Source organism: Rhinatrema bivittatum, chromosome 3 (assembly GCF_901001135.1).
Source record: "Rhinatrema bivittatum chromosome 3, aRhiBiv1.1, whole genome shotgun sequence".
Taxonomy (NCBI): Eukaryota; Metazoa; Chordata; class Amphibia; order Gymnophiona; family Rhinatrematidae; genus Rhinatrema; species Rhinatrema bivittatum.
The window spans coordinates 558,847,120-558,868,508 of record NC_042617.1 but is presented as its reverse complement, the minus strand read 5'-3'; the positions used below and the strand labels follow the sequence as shown (position 1 = coordinate 558,868,508).

Genomic DNA, 21,389 nt, shown 5'->3' with positions numbered 1-21,389 from the left:
GTTTTACTTCTGAATGGAAATGTGAAAACAGGCTTCTAAAAGATCCAGGGAAGACATATTTGCCCTGATGAAACGCCACGAGTACTTATAGGGTTTCCATCTGGAAGCGAAAAGTCTTGAGGTTGTCGTTTAATCCTTTGAGTCTTAGAATGGGTTTGAAAGTTCCGTCATCCTTTGAGACCACGAAGTTGATAGAGTAGCAACCATATCCTCTTGCCAACAGGGCCATGGAGTGTAATAGCTAAAGTTTCAGAGTATTATAATCCATTTGCCATTTGACAGGAGACACACGAAGACCATAAAGGTGTTGAGATTTGGAGCTCAAGAGTTCTAGAGAGTAGCTAAGATAAAGCAGTTGTTAACACCCAGTTATTCAAAGTAAAGTGTGTCCAGTCCTAGTAAAAAAGGCTGCAGGCAACTACCCATGGGAAGAACCAACAAAGTGGACCTGTCAAGCTTCACTGAGAAGCCCAACCAACTTTTGTGGAGGAGGCTGACTCAGGTTTGGAAACCTCTTAAGGATTGACTGTGGCCCTTCGACCTGAGAACCCCAAAAGGAATAAGTAGACTGACTGCCCACTCCATATTGTCTAGAGTCACAAAACTGACTGCACCCCCTCAACCCAATGATTGAAAGAACAAGGCTTATCTTCCAGAATCCTCCGAGGCTATAGATCTCCAAAATGCTTGACTAAGTGCTCCAAATCTTCTCCAATGCAAACCAATTTCGAAGCCAAAGAAGCCATCTGGCAGCCACAGCTGAGGCCACAGACCGAAAAGAAGTTCAGAGATCATCATAAAACGACCAGCCAGAAAAGCAGTAGCAAACTCAGTCAAACCGGAGCTGCTGAATCCATGCAAGAGCTCCCGAGCCATAAGACCACCATAAATGGAAATCCAAACTGCTAGGGCTGCCAAAGTAAATAATTGCTTCAAGGTAACTTCAATCTTCCTACCCAGAGAGTCCTAAAAGAAGTGCTACCCTCTATTGGAACAGTAGTATGCCTGGTGACAGCAGTTACCAGCACATCCACATGCAGTACCTGACACAAATCACTTAGCCTCAAATGGAAGGGGATATAATCTAATATGATGTTTCACACCCTTGAGGCCATATTCTGGAACCTTCCACTCCGCCAAACCCATTTCCTCTACTTCAGAATGTAGAAGGAAAGCCTCTGAAGACTTACAGACATTTTTAACAATTGGGTCTCAGACAGGACAGACTCCATTGTTTTCGCCACTATCTGGCGACAAGGAGCCACCTCCTGATCAATCAGGGCTGCAACCTCCTCTTTCCTAAAGACAGATAACCACATTATCCTACTTGACAGAGGAAATCTGCCCTTTCTTCAGGGACATCCCCCTAAACAAATGAATCAGATTTTCTGGGTCCTCTAGACCTTTCTCCAAGTCCAAAAACAGGTGGCTCTGTGGAAGCAGGGCCCCCGAAAAAGGATTTGCCAGGCCCCCCAGAAAAAAACTTCTCCCAATCAGGCTTCTGAATGGCAGAGAATGCCAGATGTAAAAATCTAAAAAATTCAAGGGAGAAGTCTGAGCCACAAACCATTTGCCCCAAAGGAACAGGAAAATAAGAATCTCAAGCAGAATTCGGGAACAAAGGAGCATCACCCTCCATTTCAGAAGCCCCCCCCCCTGCTGCTGAGGAAAGGAACCACCAGTGGGAGTATGGCTCAAAATGGCCAACATTCCCACCAAAATCATGCTATTTGAGGCCTTTTCCTGGACAACTTCAAATAGAGATCTGCTACCTGAAGATCCCACCCCCATCCCAGGACGGGGGGGGGGGGGGGGGGGGGAGGGGGGCACCAGATGTCCCACTGTAACCGAAAAACACTCTCCCAGAAGCTCCCTGAACATCACAAAGGACAAGCAAATTTTGCCCTGCAGCTCATACGGCTCTCTTGCAGCCACAGGCCCCGCAGCAGTGGCCGCGACATTTGCTGTCCATTGTGGCAGTATCTGAACCCTCTGGGCTCAGCTTCAACGAGACTGAAGTCCAGAAATTCTCCTGGAACAGTCACTTACCCCCAAGAACATAGTAATGCACCTTTCACCTGGAGCCTGCTGCTTGAAATGGCCCACAGCACTGCTGCACAAAACATCCTTTTTTTTGAAGACTAAACTTCAACCATTGAGGCAGATGGGTGAGGCAGGAGATGGTGAGAGGAGGGGAGGAAAATCAGGAGGATTTTCTCAGTTACCCACAGAAAAACTGTAGGAAAGCCCTCTCAAACGTTTCTATTTGTTAGTTTTAAGCAAACCCCTCCCCCAATTCCCGGGCTCGACCAAGCCCCCTCTGGGACTGGGAGCCCGTTAGAACCTCTAGTTACATTCTATAAAAAAGTATAAAAAGTGTGATGCTAATAAGAATAGTAGTTGCCTTTGTAAAACATTTTCAAATATATTCTGAAATAACTGAATTAAAAGTTTAACTATCTGAGATAATTGCATCTGTTACCAACTAGTCAAAGATGAGGCACCATCTCAGCAAGTCTTCAATGTCAAAATCAACTGTTTCTTTCATTGAGATACCACACTAAAAAGCTGTCTGGGTTATCCATTTTATAGGCAAAAATCAGCAGAAAAATTCTAGAAGCAACAAAATGTCAAGCACCTGAGAATTCCTATTCGTGGGGGAATTCTGCGCAGATTTTAAAAATCTGCAAGCTAATGGTCTAAACACAAATCACTGACTGAATAATTTAAAATGCAATATAGAAAAATAATGACTCAAAGATGCAGAATTACATTTTTGTGCAGAATTCCCACATCATAAGGCCAGGTTCTCTCCCTTTACCCAGGCTTGGTTCCCCCACCCCATGTCTACCCATCCCCAGCTCTCCTCCTCCCCAGGGTCAATCTTCTAGTTTGTTCTCTTTCCCTCAGCTTTCTCTCCCCCTCTACCTCCTTCAGGCTTGACCCCACGCCTCAATTTCTCTCCTCCTCACCTCTCTCCATCTCTGCTGGCCCCCCAATAGTCTCCCCACCACCAAGACCCCCAGCTTTTTCCAATTCCTCCCAACTCACTGGCTAGCTCTCTCTCCTCCCATCTCCACCCAGGTGGCTTTGGAGTACCTGCAAGGCAGGCAGCTGCAGGTTAAGCCTGCCTTCCTAGCACATTTCATGTACAGTGGTCCCTTAACTTACGAACTCAACTGGTTCCAGAGGGCTGGTTGTAACCCACGTTGGCTGTAAGTCATGACTTTTTTCCCATAGGAAATAATGGGAAAACCAATAATGTGTTCCGAACCTCCCAAAAGCACCCCTTACCTAACCATTTCTATAATAAAAATGGTTGTATAAGGTCATTAATTACCAGAAACACCAATACTTCCCCTAGTGTACTCACCAAAAGGTTATAAAATGTGCCTAGCCTACCAGAAACAACAATTTCACCTCCTCCACCATTTCCTTTACGATATCTGCATATGGACTCTCTACCTGGGTAACATCAAGCTACGTTGAGAGATCACTGCACAAATCTCATCTTTGGTTGAGTTTTCTCACTCTGAAGGTCATCAAATCTTCACAAGAGAGCATTGTTCTGTTTGTTCGCCACACTCTGAATGTCAAAGTGGCCCTAACCTCTACACTAATACCTAAACCTCACCTCGAGTTACTAGGTGGGCCTCCCATAGACATATGAATACCTATCTAGCGTGAGGGCATTATGGTTAGTCTCTCTCTCTCATTATGGTTGTAACTCGAGATCTGTTCGTAACTCAAAACCAGAATTTTGGTCGTAACTCAAAATTTGTTTGTAACCCGAAACCTTGAATGTTGGTCGTAACCCAAGACGCTCGTAGCCCAAGGGCCCACTGTACTCACAGAAGTGCTAGCCCCTCCTTCCTGTTCTCATCTTGTTAGCTCTTCTGAAGACTGTCAACTAACTCCTCCTTGCGCTAGCTCAAACAGCTTGGCTGTTTGTGCAGAGGTAACTGCACCAACTTTGCTTCCTCCCCAGTGGTAATTTTTATACATTAAAAAAATGTAGTATGGGTTGGGGCTTGTAGCAGCCTCCACCTTCCACTTACACCCCCCAATAGAAAAATGTTCAAAGTCAGTGACCTGGCAGAAAATCAGTACTGCTCCTCCCATCAGTTCTTGGAGCTGGCTCTTAATGTAGAGCAGCTATACTGGCTCCCCCTCTTTATGCAGGCTCACAAAGTTCAGCTATTTGTGCAGAAACAACAGGATTGCCTCTTCCTTCTCCTGTTGGCTTATAGAGCCAGCTATTTACATTGTTGTGCTCACACAAGCTGGCTTTTCATGAACTGAGAACCAAAAAAGGTAAACTTCACTGGGTAGGAATTCTATGCACAGCTCCTCCAACAGTACAGGATGTTATCAAAAAGTAAACACTTCTAGTCTCCACAGGGGATTTCAACAGATTTCTTCTTAGTACATTCAGCAGGTATGATGCTTTACTGAAAATGTTTAAAAATGGCCACATTTAAATAAATCAAATTCAGCTAGTAAAATATCACACCTGGACAGAAGCAGGATGCATAGCTAAAAGAGCACTAGCTGGGGGGGTGTCTGCAAAACTGACCCAGCTTTCCTGATGAGGTGGAGGAGGAGAATGAGCAGGCCAAACCCCTTCACCAGCCGAAGAGCCTATAAAGATAAATTACAGACATGGAAAGAAAATGTGAGAACAAAAGAGCTTTTATTTCAATATTTCTTTACAATTTTACTTTACTCATCCTAACATTCTGGAGGCATGCACATTTAAATCAGTTATTTTGTAGGATGAAAAAGATCATATGATGCCATTACAAGATTAAAAGACCATTTAAATAGCCTGACTTCTAAATAAAGCAGAGTTGCTTACCTGTAACAGGTGTTCTCCCAGGACAGCAGGATGTAGTCCTCACATATGGGTGATGTCACTTGATGGAGCCCTATCACGGAAAACTTTTCTGTCAAAGTTTCTAGAACTTTTGACTGGCACACTGAGCATGCCCAGCATGCCATGATCCCTGCAGCCACAGGGGTCTTCCTTCAGTCTCGTTGGTAGCAAAAGGTGCAAGCGAAAAAATAAAACAAAACTTTTCGGACCCAACTCCGCGGGGTGGCGGATGGGTTTCGTGAGGACTACATCCTGCTGTCCTGGGAGAACACTTACAAGTAAGCAACTCTGCTTTCTCCCAGGACAAGCAGGATGGTAGTCCTCACATGTGGATGATTAGCAAGCTACAGGCTGACTCATATTTGTTTAGATCAACAGCGTACTACTTTGTGCAACAGGCACAACAACTGGCATACTGTTGGGAAAAATGAGGCAGCCTGAAAATCACTACAGATTGGATGTGGAAGGAGTTGGGATTATACTGGAAATAAGTTCTTCGAGATGGATGGGCCAAAGGCAGAGTGTCTTGACGTTCTTCCTTGTCCAGACAATAATGTGCTGCAAATGTGTGAAGAGAGCTCCATGTTGCAGCTTTGCAGATGTCAGCAATTGGTACTGAACGATAGTGTGCTACTGAGGTTGCCATGGCTCTTTACTGAGTGCACCTTCACTTGTCCCTGGAGAGGAAGGCCTGCTTTGTCATAGCTGAATTCGATACAGTTTGCTAGCCAGTTGGAGAGAGTTTGCTTGCCCACTCCTAGTCTGTTTTTGTCAAAAGAAACAAAGAGTTGGGTGGATTTCCTATGGACTGCATTGTGGTCTAGATAAAATGCAAGTGCACGTTTACAATCCAAGGTGTGTAGAAGCAAGTTTGCTTACCGTAAACGGTGTTTCCGTAGATAGCAGGATGAATTAGCCATGCTGTCATGGGAGCTGTCAATCAGAGCCCAGGAGGCAGAGCTTCCAAAGAGAAAGACAGAGCTTTGCTCTGTGCGGCTGCGCGTGAGTTCCCACGCAAGAAAGAGATCTCTCCTCAGTCTGTGATTAAGCAGTAAATGAATCCAAGGTACGTCAGATCGACTATCTAGGGAGGCGGGTGGGTCAGCATGGCTAATTCATCCTATCTACAGAAACACCGTTTACGGTAAGCAAACTTGCTTTTTCCCATTGATAACAGGGCTGAATTAGCCATGCTGTCATGGGAGTCCACAGCTCCCTATCACGCCATGTGTTTTTTTTTGGTTTTTTTTTGCGCGTGATGAGATTGTAGTGGAAAGTCGACTGGGTATTAAGATGTTCCAGAATGAATATTGTTTTACCCATCCTGGCATCTTCTGATGATTGCTGGTCCAGGCAGTAATGAGACGTGAAGATATGAAGAGATGACCAGGTAGCCGCTTTGCAAATGTCAATGGGCTGTATATTCCTCAGATGAGCTATGGAGATTGCCATTGCTTGTACCTGATGAGCACGTGGGTGCAATGCAAGAGATATATTCCGTTTATCGTAGCAGAACTGACTACATTGTGCTATCCAGCTGGAAATGGTTTGTTTAGCTACCGGGGTTCCCGGAGCATTAGGATTGAAAGAGACAAATAACTATGAAGCTCGTTTGTGAATGTGTCCTCTCCTTATAATATGCTAAGGAATGCTTACAGTTTAAGGTGTGCAGTGCACGTTCCCTCTCGTTGTGATATGGATTAGGAAAGAACGTTGGAAGTTTTATGGATTGATTACGGTGGAATTGCGAAACTACCTTTGGAAGGAACGACGGATGAGGTCGTAGGACAGCTTTATGGTGATAAAATTGTAGATAGGGACTAAAATGTACCAAGGCTTGTAACTAACTCTGCATGCCGAGGTCCACTGCTACCAGGAATACCAATGGTTCAAATGGTGATAACGTAAGTTGCTCCAATATTATGTTTAGATTCCATTGAACTGGAGGTTTGGATCTGGGCGGGCGAACTTTCGAAAGGCCTTTGATGAAACGAGATACCAAAAGATGGAGTGAAATAGGCTGGTTAAAAGACTGGTTAAAAGACAGGAAACAGAGTAGGATTAAATGGTGAGATTACTTACCTGATAATCTCGTTTTCCTTAGTGTAGACAAATGAACTCAGAACATGTGGGGTATAGTATGCTCGTGCTAGCAGTTGGAGACGGATCTGGCGTCAGCACGGGTATATATACCCCCACAGGAAGCGTAGCAACTCAGTAATCTTCCTTGCAAAAGCTGTTATGGATGTGTGTAATGACGCTCAGTGAAAATAGTGAAACAGGATTCCCCTGACCGATTGATAGTGGCTGGAGACCGCCAGCATTCCCAACCGGAAGGCGTCGACACCTGGTAGAGTGGACGCACTCATGTAAGAAGTGACAAGGCTTACCTTGAATCGGTGAAACCAATGTAGACAGGCAGCTGGGCGGGATGCTGAGTCCATCTGTCTACACTAAGGAAAACGAGATTATCAGGTAAGTAATCTCACCATTTCCTGGCGTGTAGCCAGATGGACTCAGAACAAGTGGGATGTACAAAAGCTTTACTCCCGGACTGGGCGGGAGGCTGCCTGAGGACCGTGTAACACTGCCCTCGCAAATGCTGTGTCCTCCCTGGCCTGGACATCCAGATGGTAGAACCTGGAGAAGCTATGGAGGGAGGACCACGTCGCCGCTTTACATATCTCTGCAGGCAACAGCATCCTAGATTCCGCCCAAGATGCTGCTTGGGCTCTGGTAGAATGAGCCTTGACTTGAAGAGGTGGTGACTTCCCGGCCTCTACGTAGGCCACTCTGATAACTTCTTTAATCCAGCGGGCGATGGTGGACCGAGAGGCCGCTGCACCTTGTTTCTTCCCGCTGTGAAGGATGAACAGATGGTCAGTCTTTCGTACTGTTTCTGTCATTTCCAGATATCTGGGCAGCAATCTGCCGATGTCGAGATGGCGTAGCAAACGCCCTTCTCCAGATTTCTTCAAACCTGCCGTAGTTGGCAAGGATATGGTCTGGTTGACGTGAAATTGTGAGACTACCTTAGGCAAGAAGGATGGAACCGTGCAAAGATGGATAGCCTCAGGAGTGATTCTGAGAAAGGTATCACGGCAGGACAGTGCTTGTAGCTCTGAGATGCGGCGTGCTGAACATACAGCCAGCAAGAACACCATCTTTAAAGTGAGAGAACGGAGAGACAGGCCCCGAAGGGGGTCTGAATTTATTTATTTATTTATTTATAGTATTTTATATACCGCCGCTCATCAAAGATATCAGGTCGATGTACAGTGAACAAGAACTTACGCCGGAGCGTTATACATTTAACAAGGTTAAACAAGCGTTATACATTTAACAGGGTTATACAAGCGTTATATATTTATATTTATGAATGTGGATCCTGCGAGGAAATCCAAAACAATGTTGAGGTTCCACAAAGGCACTGGCCACTTCAGTGGCGGACGAATATGCTTGACTCCTTTCAGGAAGCGAGAAACATCTGGGTGCGTGGCAATGGTCTTGCCATCGCTCCTGGGACCATAGCAAGACAGCGCAGCCACCTGAACCTTGATGGAGCTGAGGGAGAGACCCTTCTGAAGTCCATCCTGCAGGAAATCCAAAACAATAGGGATTGTGGTCACCTGCGGATTGGTGCCGTGAGTGTCGCACCAGTCTTCAAATACTCTCCAGATCCTGACATAGGTGAGGGATGTGGAAAACTTGCGAGCTCGGAGGAGTGTATCTATCACTGGCTCAGAGTAACCTCTTTTCTTCAGTCTAGCCCTCTCAATGGCCAGACCGTAAGAGAGAATTGAGCTGGATCCTCATGAAGGATGGGACCTTGACGTAGCAGGTCCCTGAGCGGAGGCAGGGGAAGGGGCTCCCCTGCCAGTAGTCTTCTCATGTCCGCATTCCAGGGTCTTCTTGGCCAGTCTGGTGCCACTAGAAGAACTAGGCCCCGGTACTTCTGAATCTTGCGGATAAGGGTGCCCAGCAGGGGCCACGGAGGAAAGGCATATAGCAGGGCCCCTGGAGGCCACGGCTGAACCAGGGCGTCGATCCCGTGACAGAACGGATCTCGCTTGCGGCTGAAGTATCTGGGTCCTTGAGCATTGGACCTTTCCACTAATAAGTCCATGTCCGGAATCCCCCAGTGATCCACAATCATCTGGAAGGCTGTGGGTGACAGCTGCCATTCCCCCAGATTTAGGCTTTCTCTGCTGAGGAAGTCTGCCGTGGTGTTGTCCCTTCCGGCAATGTGGACGGCGGAGATGTCCTGAAGATTCGCCTCTGCCCAAGCCATCAGCGGAGCTATCTCGAGGGACACCTGTTGGCTTCTGGTTCTGCCCTGTCGGTTGATGTATGCCACCGTGGTGGCGTTGTCTGACATCACTCTGACTGCTCTGTTCTTCAGTCTGTGAGCAAATCGTAGGCATGCCAATCGGACTGCCCGGGCCTCTAGGCAGTTGATATTCCACGCTGACTCTTCTCTGGTTCCACCGCCCTTGAGCGGTGAGTTCTTCGCAGTGTGCTCCCCAGCCGCTCAGGCTGGCATCCGTGGTGAGCAGAGTCCACGTGGGGGAGGATATCTTCAACCCCCTGCTCATGTGGTTGGGCTGCAACCACCACCGTAACTGGGTCCGCACTCTGGCTGGTAGAGTGCAGTAGAAATTTAGTAAGAAGAAAGTAGAAAATAGAAAGTAGATTGGAAACACGCTCAGCGAGCGTGCAGGCTCTCCAAACTGCTTTGGAGACGGAAATTACTGAGTTGCTACGCTTCCTGTGGGGGTATATATACCCATGCTGACGTCAGATCCGTCTCCAACTGCTAGCACGAGCATACTATACCCCACTTGTTCTGAGTCCATCTGGCTACACGACAGGAAATGGTCAATTTTCTCAGTGGAAAAGGGTAAACAGTGGAGTACCTCAGGGATCTGTACTTGGACCGGTGCTTTTCAATATATATATAAATGATCTGGAAAGGAATACGACGAGTGAGGTTATCAAATTTGCAGATGATACAAAATTATTCAGAGTAGTTAAATCACAAGCAGACTGTGATACATTACAGAAGGACCTTGCAAGACTTGAAGATTGGGCATTCAAATGGCAGATGAAATTTAATGTGGACAAGTGCAAGGTGTTGCATATAGGGAAAAATAACCCTTGCTGTAGTTATACGATGTTAGGTTCCATATTAGGAGCTACCACCCAGGAAAAAGATCTAGGCATCATAGTGGATAATACTTTAAAATCGTCAGCTCAGTGTGCTGCAGCAGTCAAAAAAGCAAATAGAATGTTAGGAATTATTAGGAAGGGAATGGTTAATAGAACGGAAAAGGTCATAATGCCTCTATAATCGCTCCATGGTGAGACCACACCTTGAATACTGTATACAATTCTGGTCGCCGCATCTCAAAAAAGATATAGTTGCGATGGAGAAGGTACAGAGAAGGGCTACCAAAATGAGGGGAATGGAACAGCTTCCCTATGAGGAAAGGCTGAAGAGGTTAGGGCTGTTCAGCTTGGAGAAGAGACGGCTGAGGGGGGGATATGATAGAGGTCTTTAAGATCATGAGAGGTCTTGAACGAGTAGATGTGACTCGGTTATTTTCACTTTCGAATAATAGAAGGACTAGGAGGCATTCCATGAAGTTAGCAAGTAGCACATTTAAGACTAATCGGAGAACATTCTTTTTCACTCAACGCACAATAAAGCTCTGGAATTTGTTGCCAGAGGATGTGGTTAGTGCGGTTAGTGTAGCTGGGTTCAAAAAAGGTTTGGATAAGTTCTTGGAGGAGAAGTCCATTAATGGCTATTAATCAATTTTACTTAGGGAATAGCCATTGCTATTAATTGCATCAGTAGCATGGGATTTTCTTGGTGTCTGGGTAATTGCCAGGTTCTTGTGGCCTGGTTTTGGCCTCTGTTGGAAACAGGATGCTGGGCTTGATGGACCCTTGGTCTGACCCAGCATGGCAATTTCTTATGTTCTTATGTTATGATGGCCTGTGATAGGCTGAAATGGCGCTGAGATGAACTCTAACCGATGAAGTCGCTAGGCCAGCTTTGATTAAGATGTGAAGGTAATCTAGAAGAACCTCTGGTGAACAATCTAAGGGATAAAGGCCCTTGTCCGAACACCATGCTGATTATCAATTCCACTTGAAGCGAAATTTCGTCTGGTGGATGGTTTTCTGGATTCAATTATTATCTTCTGTGTTTCAATGGAGATGCCCTGTTCAGCTAGGAGGAGCCGTTCAACCTCCATGTTGTCAAGTGAAGGGAGGAGTGCATCGGATGCAAGAGAGTCCCCCTCCTCTTGTGTTAGGAGATCTGGTTGATCCAGCAGGGGAATCAGATCAGCTATGGAAAGATTTAGTAGGTAGGTGTACCACGGTTGCCTTGGCCAAGCTGGAGCTATCAATATTAGGTGTGATGCATCTTGCATACATTTTTTAATTGTCCTTGTTATGAGAGGTATCTGAGGAAATGCGTAAAGCAGACTTTCCGTCCAAGGGAGGAGGAACGCATCTTGCGCTGTCCGATGAGGACTTGGCCAGATGGAACAGAATCGAGGCACTTTTGCATTCTCTTCCGTGGCAAACACATCCTTCGTTGGTACTTCCCACTGAGCAAAAATTCTTTCCGCAATCTGGGGGTTAATGGACCATTCGTAAGGATAGAATATTCTGCTGAGTCTGTCCGCCCGGGTGTTGACTCCGGGGAGATAGGTCGCTTGTAGCTGTATGGAGTGTCAGTGTGCATGCTCATAGATGAGAAGGGTCTCTCTGCAGAGGGACCATGAACAAGACCCTCCTCGTTTGTTGATGTAAAACATTACTACCTGATTGTCCGTGTAGATCATCACACTTTGACCTCGAAGGTGAGGGAGAAAAGCTTGTACTGCATTGCAAATAGCTCTTAGCTCTAGTAGATTGATCTGAAGATTTTGTTCTTGCGGGGACCATAGACCCTGTGTTTGTAGGTGGTCTAAATGCGCTCCCTAGCCCTTGCGCGAGGCATCAGTTGTAAACACTGTGTTGTGCGGCAGAGTGTAGGTTTGTTGAGCAACCAGGTGAGTCCTTGGACATTTCCGCTGTAAGTGTTACTCTGAATCGTAGTGGTTGGGAGTGTTGATTCCATTGATGTTTAAATCCCCATTGAAGTCGTCTCATATGCAATCTGGTATTGGGGAGAGTGTAAATGGCCACTGCCATGTGACCCAGTACCGTAAGGATCTGATAAGCTGAAGGACGTTGCGTCACTCTGAGGGAATGTAACAGGCGAATCATCTCCAGTCGCCTGTCCTCCGGCAGGAAGGCTCGGGCTGCGAGTGGTATCCAATCGAGCTCCTATGAACCGTAGGATCTGTGCTGGGGTTAAGATCGACTTCTCAAAGTTGATGACTAATCTCAATTGGTCTAAACTCTTGGTCAATTGGTGTAGGTGTGTTAACAGTAGTGAGGAATTCGATGCCACCAGAAGCCAATCGTCTAGGTATGGAAATAACCTCATTCCCTGCTACCAGAGAGATGCCACCACCATCACCATGCATTTTGTGAAAACTCTGGGGGCCGACAACAGGCCAAAGGGAAGAACCATATATTGATAATGGTTGTTCTGGAATTGGAACGATAGGCAACGCCATGAGGATGGGTGGATAGGGATGTGCATGTAAGCATCCTTCAAGTCTATGGAGCATATCCAATCGTTGGGTTGGAGGAGTGATAGTATTGACTTCAAGGATACCATCTTGAATTTCTCCTTTACTTTCTACTTGTTCAATTCCCGGAGATCTAGGATTGGATGTAGGCCACCGGACTTCTTGGGAATTAGGAAGTATGGAGAACAGAACCCCTTGTTGTGGGCCCACATGGGAATGGCTTGTATGGCCCGTTGGTGAAGTAACGACGCTAATTCTGTCGCTAATTGGGGTTGATGGAGTTAGGGATCCCTGCTGATAGATGTGGGAGTTGGGGGGTTTTCCAGAAAATGAAGTTGCTATCCATTTTGTATGATGTCCAGAACCCAACGGTCGGAGGGTAGGTTTTCCCATTCCGTGAAACATGCTGTCAGACATCCTGGTGGATTGAGCTATGGTGATGGCGAAGGAATTTCTAAAAAAAAAAAAAAAAAAAAGACTGAGGGTTTGCCTGAGTTGCAGGCTGCTGGCTCTGATTTCGATTAGGTCTCAGGCGTCCCCTCCCTCTGAGTTTATTGATGTTGCAAGCGTTGTTGCGGCTGATAAGAGGGAAGCCGATAGGAGGAGTAGGGTCTGTAGGGCCTATGTGAATACGTTTGTCTACACCCTCCAGGGAAGTAGCGTCTTGGTGCATTGAACGCTGGGGGGGGGGGGGGGGGGGGTGGGGAGTTAACAACTGCACTGCGACTGATTGTTCCTTGAGATTTGATACTGTCTCTTGAAACAGAGGTCCAAATAAATTGTCCCCTTTGCATGGCAAATTGGCGAGCTTGGCATGAACGTCCTCTCAGATCGCACTTGCTCTCAGCCATGCCATGCAACGTGCCGCGATGGCCATTGCAGAGGACCTAGTTGTGGTTTCAAAGGCCTCATACACCGTTCTGAGCAAGTGGCGAATACCTTCTTCAATATCCTGTATTGGTTTGGATATGGTTGGATCAGGGAGCTCTGATGTAAATAGCTGACCCTTAATCGCCTGCACGCATTCAAACAGATATTGGACGATATAAAATGGACGTTGGTGAAGGCGTGCTGATAACATTGCTGATTGGAATGTTTTCCTTGCAAATTCATAGTGAGCGATGATCCTTTCCTGGGGGTGCAGAGGCATGTAGCTTAGTTTTCTTAGTCCTCTGCATGGCTGATTCCACCATGATGGAAGTGTGTAGAAGTTGTGGCAACGAGTAAAGTGGGAATTGTTTCATAACGTACTTTAAATCTGTCTTGCGAGACACCTGTGCACCCGTGTATGGTGTTTCCCACGACTTCTCTAAAACTGAGTCAAGAACCTTGTGGGAGGGCAATGATGTAGGCTCTGTGGTAAGTCGATGATCTTTAGAAGATCTAGAGTTTCAGCCCTGGGGTCTGGCACTTTTTGAACATCCACATGTAAAATGGAGCCCACCTTTTCCAGAAATATGGGGTAGGACAAGTCCTCCGGAGATGAGTATGGCTCTGGAGGCTCGTCCGGTGCATCAGAAGGATAACCCATGGAGGTATCCGGAGACTAACAAGGTGAGCCTGGTTGGGCCAAAGAAGGTATTATAGGATCCAGTGGCTTAGGACTGGCAGGTTGAATGATCGGAGCAGGCTCTGGGGATGGCTTCCGTGACGAAGTAATGGAATGTGGTGAATCCTCCTTCGGGGACCGTGGGAGGGTGAATGTATTTTGTAGTGTGTTAAATTCGGACAGCGCTTCTGAGAGTTGAAAGAAGGCTTGTTGTGTGCTGGGGGCCATTGGAGGTTGTGTTACCCCCTTGTCCGTGTCTTGGGGAGATGGCCGCAGACAGGATGTCTGAGCTATCGCTACATCTTGGATGTTTTTGTGGTCGTAAGTCGTGGGTTATCTTCCGTTTTTTTGGTGAATGGTTCCTGTAGAACCTGGGTCCTTCGTCTGTGTGTGGATACGGATGATAAATCTGAATAAACTTGTGATTCCGGAGAAGATGATGCGGAATGAGAGGGTACCACTATTAGTTCCTTGTCAGATATCAAGACGTTGAGCTGGGATATGTTCTTCCCGCGGTGAACTCGAAGGTCTAGAAGTCTGAGAGCTCGGTGTGGATGAGCTGTATTGTGAAATAGTCGGTTCAGTGTGCTGCAGCAGTCAAAAAAGCAAACAGAATGCTGGGCATTATTAGAAAGGGAATGGTGAATAAAACGCAAAGTGTCATAATGCCTCTGTATCGCTCCATGGTGAGACCGCACCTTGAATACTGTGTACAATTCTGGTCGCCGCATCTCAAAAAATATAATTACGATGGAGAAGGTACAGAGAAGGGTGACCAAAATGATAAGGGGAATGGAACAGCTCCCCTATGAGGAAAGACTAAAGAGGTTAGGACTTTTTAAGCCTGGAGGAGAGACAGCTGATGGTGGGATATGATAGAGGTGTTTAAAATCATGAGAGGACTAGAATGGGTAGATGTGAATCGGTTATTTACACTTTTGGATAATATAAAGACATGGGGGCATTCCATGAAGTTAGCATGTGGCACATTTAAAACTAAATCGGAGAAAGTTCTTTTTCACTCAACGCACAATTAAACTCTGGAATTTGTTGCCAGAGGATGTGGTTAGTGCAGTTAGTATAGCTGTGTTTAAAAAAGGACTGGAGAAGTTCTAGGAGAAGTCCATTACCTGCTATTAAGTTGACTTAGAAAATAGCCACTGCTATTACTAGCAACAGTAACATGGAATAGACAGTTTTTAGGTACTTGCCAGGTTCTTATGGCCTGGATTGGCCACTGTTGGAAACAGGATGCTGGGCTTGATGGCCCCTTGGTCTGACCCAGTATGGCATGTTCTTATGTCTTGGAACATTAGGTTTAGGTAGAGAGGCCTGTATACGTTCTCTGTAAAGAGGTTGTTCGGTCTCCCGTGGTAGATTGGTCCCCAGTCCCTATCGCATCTGAGGCAATTTGTTTAGTTGTTGCTTTTTGAGTCGGTTGCTTCGACTTCTCCGACTTGTGCGTCGGGGTGGATGGTGGATGTGTCGAAGATGCATGCGAATGCGATGACAGTCTATGATGTGTCTTTTTGGCGCATTGTTTGGCTTTTGGCGTCAATTAGGTAGTGAGGCTTCGATGAAGCACCGTGCGAAGATTGCTTTGATCTTGCATAGTGCTTCGATGCATGCGCCGGCTTCTCGGCGCGTGCTGGTTCGCGCCATGCGTCGATGGAGGTGCATCGTGTGGAATCGGGTCAGCGCCATGTTTTCCTCTTCTGCGTCGTAGAACTCTTCACCGGTGCAGGCGTGGATGGTGTTTGCGTCGAAACGTGGTTTCGACCCTGGCGCATCCAACGCATCAGAACGTCCGTGGCGGGTCAATTTTTCCAGGTCTCTGCCTTGGAATGTTTGGAGGAGCCCCGACTAGACCCCGATCGATCCCGATGGGGTGCAGGTGGTGTTCTGTGGGGGTCAAGACCCCTGCGGGCCTTCCCTTTGTCAGCTCCAGGCCTGGAGGATGGTAAATCGATGGACGAGGCCCTTCTTACCTTCAGACCCATAGGTTTCGACGGGCCTGGGGAAGAGTGTGATTCTGATGACTGAGCATAGGTGCCAACAGCATGAAGTTTTAGTTCTTCGATCTTGTGGGCTGTTTGCCTCTGGGTGACATGCGGACACAGTGCTCGCATTCGCGCTGATTATGATCAGGGCCCAGGCATCGGTAACATCGATCATACGCGCGGAAAGAAACAGATCTCTTTCCTGCGCGGGAACTCATGCGCAGCCGCACAAAGCAAAGCTCTGTCTTTCTTTGGAAGCTTCACCTCCCAGGCCCTGATTGACAGTTCCCATGACAGCATGGCTAATTCAGCCCTGCTATCAATGGGAAAAACTGTCTCACCCTGGTGAGAGAGGCCTTGGGAAAAAAGGGTGGGCAAGACTATAGACTGATTCAAGTGGAAGGCAGTAACCACCTTGGGAAGGAATTTAGGGTGAGTACGTAGGACCACTCAATCATGTAGGAACCTGGTATAGGGTGAGTATGTAACAAGTGCTTGTAACTCACTAACCCTTCGAGCAGATGTAATGGCTACTAGGAAGAGAACTTTCCATGTAAGAAATTTAACATCGCAGGAGTGTAAAGGCTCAAATGGGGATCACATGAACCTTGTAAGTACTACATTTAGGTCACATTCAGTGACTGGTGGCCGTAGAGGGGGCTTGAGTTGTAGTAGGCCCTTCAATCTACTCACAAGGGTTGCGCTGTTACCAGGGCATCCCCAAATCCTTTGTGGTATGCTGATATAGAAACATAGAAATGACGGCAGAAGAAAACCAAACGGCCCATCCAGTCTGCCAGCAAGCTTTGCACATTTTTTTCTCATATACTTATCTGTTACTCTTGGCTCTTAGTAACCTTTTGGTTCTATTTCCCTTCCACCCCCACCATTAATGCAGAGAGCAGTGTTGGAACTGCATCTATGTGAAATATTTAGCTTAATCAGTTAGGGGTAGTAACCGCCGCAATAAGCAGCTACACCCAGACTATGTAATTCAGTCCTTTTTGGTGGTTGTCTGTATATAGATCCTCTTTTCTTCATTCTCCCTGCCGTTTAAGCAGAGAGTTATGCTGGACATGCATTGAAAGTGAAACAGACTTTCTCCCCTGCCGTTGAAGCAGAGAGCTATGCTGGATATGCATTGAAAGAGGGTACCACCTAAGTGATATGGCACTTAGCTGTACCTCTTCGAAGAAGTCTGGAGACCAGAGTCTGAAAGGTGCCAGAGATAGTCTAATAGAGATGGTGTGGGGCAGGAAAAGGGGTCAATACCTTTTTGCGTGCACCACGTGGTGAATCTTTTCCACTTAGAACGATAGGATTTTCACATGGAAGGCTTCGTGAGGCTACAAGCACGAGAGGGACAGTTGAAAGGTTGAGCAGTTGGAGGATCAGCTTTCAACATCCAGGCTATGAGGGATAGTGTCTGAAGGTTCGGATGGCGTAACATACCCTGGGGCTCTGTTATGAGAGGGGGCGCTGTGCCAAGGCGAATGGGTTCTCTGAGAGGTCGAAAGCATGGGAAACCATGCTTCGAGGCCAATACGGGGCTATGAGTATCATTGACCTTTGTCCTGTTGTAGTTTCACAAGAGTTTTGGCTATCAGTGGTATCGGGTGACGCGTATAGAAGGCCTGTGTTCCAGGGGTGAGCGAATGCGTCCATGGTTAACTTGTTTTGTTCCTGTGCAGGAGTAGAATCTGTGCACGTTGTGATTTGGTTCAGATGCAAAGAGGTCTACTGTTGGTTGACCCCAGCGTTGGAAGATGCTGGTCGTTACCCCAGGATCCAGAGACCATTCGTGTGGATGGAACTGTCGGCTGAAGTGATCTTGCTACTGCATTCTGCATGCTGCCAGATAAGTGGCCTGTAGATACATGGAGTTCAAGGGCCCAGTCCCAGATCTGCGCGGCTTCTTGGCAGAGGAGATAAAAACGTGTGGCCGCCCTGCTTGTTCAAGTACCACATTGCAACTGTGCTGTCTGTTTGTATGAGAACAGTCTTGTATGAAAGGCAGTCCTTGAACGCATATAGAGCATAATGTAATAGCTCAAAGCTCTAGGAAGTTTGATCTGCAATTTAGCTTTCAAAGCTGTGTCCAAGTACCTTACGTTTGAAGATTGTTCATATGAGCTCCCCGAACCCAAGGTGGATTCGTCTGTGGTCAAAGTTATCAGTGGAAACGGGGTTGCTGAAAAGGTAGACCTGTTGAGCAAGCTGACTTTGTTCGTCACCAGAGAGGCGAGAAATGTAACTGGTGGGTTACTTTAATCTGGGATGAAAGTGGGTTGAATGATTGGAGCCATTGAAATTTCAAGTTCAAAGTCCATTGAGTTATGCTCATGGCCAGTCTGGCCACAGGAGTGCAACATGGGCCTTGGAAGCAATGGTGTCCCAGCAACTTTAAGAATTGATGGGCTGAGGCTGTTTTCTTTGTGTGCAGAGATACAGCGAGTCTGGAGAGTGTCCTGCGCACATTTGGTGTCCAATCTGCTCCAATGAAAGTCAGGAGGTGAGAATTGAGTCAGTTGGGATGGTTTGGTAGTTGATGAGAAATCCAAAAGAGTGTAGCAGATTGACAAGTGAGCTTGAAGAGCATCGAGAGCTCCTTGCTTGGATTGGCTCTTGATGAGCCAGTCATCCTGGTAAGGAAAAATGTGGTCCTGCTTTTCTTGTGTAGATGGGCCGCAGCCACTGCTAGGCACTTTGTAAATACACGGGGTGCCAAGGCAAGTCCAAAAAGGCAGGACCTGGTACTATAAGTGTTGTCCCACTAGAAAATGCAGGTACCTGCAGTAATGTGGGGGATATTGGAATGTGGGGTGTAAGGGTCTTGAAGATTCAGAGAACAGAGCCAATCTCCTTTTTGGCAGAAAGAGAAGCATGGTGCCCAAGATACCATTCTGATTTTCTTTCATCTAGAAGACCTTTGTGATCTTCTTGCATCCACAGAGGATTTGGTGGTACTCCGGGGTACCATGAGGAAGTTTAGATGGTATCCCTAGGTTATGATGGTTATAACCCATTGGTCTGTGGTTATGTTGAGCCAATTGGTCATGAAGTGGCGAATTCGACCTCCTACTGGCAAATTTGGTTTTGGATTTATGGAGGGGACTTGCTGTTCTCAGGATATGCCTCAAAATCCAGAGGCCTGGCCTGTTTGCGGTGGTGGCTGAAGCCTGGATGTCTTGGGCTGTTGAGGATGTGTTTTCTGAGACGGCCTGGTTGGCCTCACGCGAGATGGCAGATTGGTAGTATCTGCATGGGCAATAAAATTGTTTCCTAGGGTCCCTTCTAGTGGATCTTCGTGCAGAAGGGGCCCTCGGTAGTTTCTGTGGATAATTGTCGCAGGGTCTTATATGGTCTTTTAATTGAGCCACTGCATATTGTATCTTGTCGCCGAATAGGTTTTCACCGGTACATGGCAAATCGGCAAGTTTGTCTTGGACTTCAGGTCTCAAGTCAGAGGCTTTTAGCCAAGCCCACCTCCTAGCACTGATTCCTGTCGCTAACATGCGAGAAGCTGTTTCAAAGGAGTCGTACGCAGCACGAACTCATGTTTGCCAGCCTCAAGGCCTTTATGTAGTATGGCGTTTGAGACTATCTTGTTGCTGTTGGGGAAGAGAGTCTGCTATTCCCTGAACCAGCTTCCAGAGATTTCTTTGATACTGTGTCATGTAAAGTTGGTATGCAGCTATGCATGACACTAGCATAGAACCTTGAAACATCTTACGATTTAAGATATCAAGGAATTTTTGGTCCTTGCCAGGAGGTGTTGAAGAGTGTGGTCGCAGTCTTCTGGCCTTCTTTTGTGCAGACTCAACCACCACCAACTGATAGGGCAGTTGTGGTTTTTGGAAACCAGGAATATGTTTGACAAGATAAGTCGCATCTGTCCTCTTGTTCCCAGAGACGATGTTTCAGATATACTAGCACTTTGTGTACTGGTATAGCTATCACTTTTTTTGGTGCATCCACAAATTGGAGAACCTCTAATGTTTTATGGCGTGTGTCCTCTTTTGTAATAAGTTCAAAAGGGAATTGTATCTGACATCTCCCTATTAAAATTGGCAAAGGAGATATCCTCTGGCAGAGATTTTCTCCTGGAGGAGATGGTTCTGATAAAATATCCTCTGTGGATGTGTTGGTGTCAACATGTGTCCATGTATCCATGTGTCAGAAAAGGTCTCTTGTCGAGATCCTGAAGGAGGGAAGAAGATAGGTACGGTAGGACGGGTAGGCACCGATGGATCCTTCGATGGCCTCGATGGAAAATGCTGTGGCACCGATGCGGGTTTTGGTGGCACCGGAGGCATCGATGGAAAACGAGGGGTTCTCAGTCCCGAAAGCCCTGATGGACAGAGAACTGGAATCCGTGCCTTCATCATCTGAGGACCCCAGAATGGGAATCAGGGATTTCAGAGGCTTTGCAGGTTGCTTTGGCATAGGTGGCCTGGGTTGTGTTGGAAAGGCACCGATGAGTATATCCAGCCTGGTTAGCAACGGTGCCAATATCAATGGCTCCAGTGTTGGTATGGGGGCCGGCATAGATAGCTGTAGGTCTCGGAGAGCATCGAGCACTGCCTGGAGGATGAAACCGTCCAGTTCCTCCCTGAAAGCCGTTGTAGATATCGCAGCTACATGGGGTGGCAGGCTTGGCACTACTGGCACCTCCACACAGACTTGTGGGGGCTCAGTACCCAGCACCGATATCTGTGGGGATCACCTTGGTTTTTCGGGTGGAGAGGGTGTTGGAGGCTTCTCTACCTGTGTCTTCTTCACAAGTGGCTCGATAGCCATCGAAGCCGATGCAGGGTCGGTTCCGGCACCGGGAGTCTACTCTCGTCTGTGCCGGTGTTGGTGCTTCCCTCGGTGCATGGGTGTAGCTTGCTTATTGCAGCAGTTACTACCCCTAACTAATTAAGCTAGATATATCTCTTAGATGCAGTTCCAACACTGCTCTCTACATTAATGGTGGGGGTGGAAGGGAAATAGAACCAAAAGGTTACTAAGAGCAACAGATAAGTATGAGAAAAAAAAAAGTGCGAAGCTTGCTGGGCAGACTGGATGGGCCGTTTGGTCTTCTTCTGCCGTCATTTCTATGTTCGGTCCGGTCTTTCCCCAGCACAGAGGTAGATGATGTGGATGCCTTAGACGAGTCAGTGACGGACGGTCACCGCTGCCCTGGTGCTCCCGGCAAGGTTTTATGACTAGCTTTTTCGATGGTCCTGTCGGTGACGACTGGGTGGACGTCGATGGAGTCAACTTGATTTTGAACGGTCTCCATCTGTCGAGGCGAGCCTGCC

General features: G+C 47.0%; 1 protein-coding gene across 1 annotated transcript in view; it reads right to left on the bottom strand.

The window, feature by feature from the left end:
• The window catches only part of REPS1 (RALBP1 associated Eps domain containing 1), a 566,482-nt gene that overhangs the window by 427,624 nt on the left and 117,469 nt on the right, over positions 1-21,389 (bottom strand). Inside the window, 1 exon segment of the mRNA XM_029596463.1 lies at positions 4,514-4,641. Within this exon segment, the coding sequence (XP_029452323.1) occupies positions 4,514-4,641 (128 nt within the window).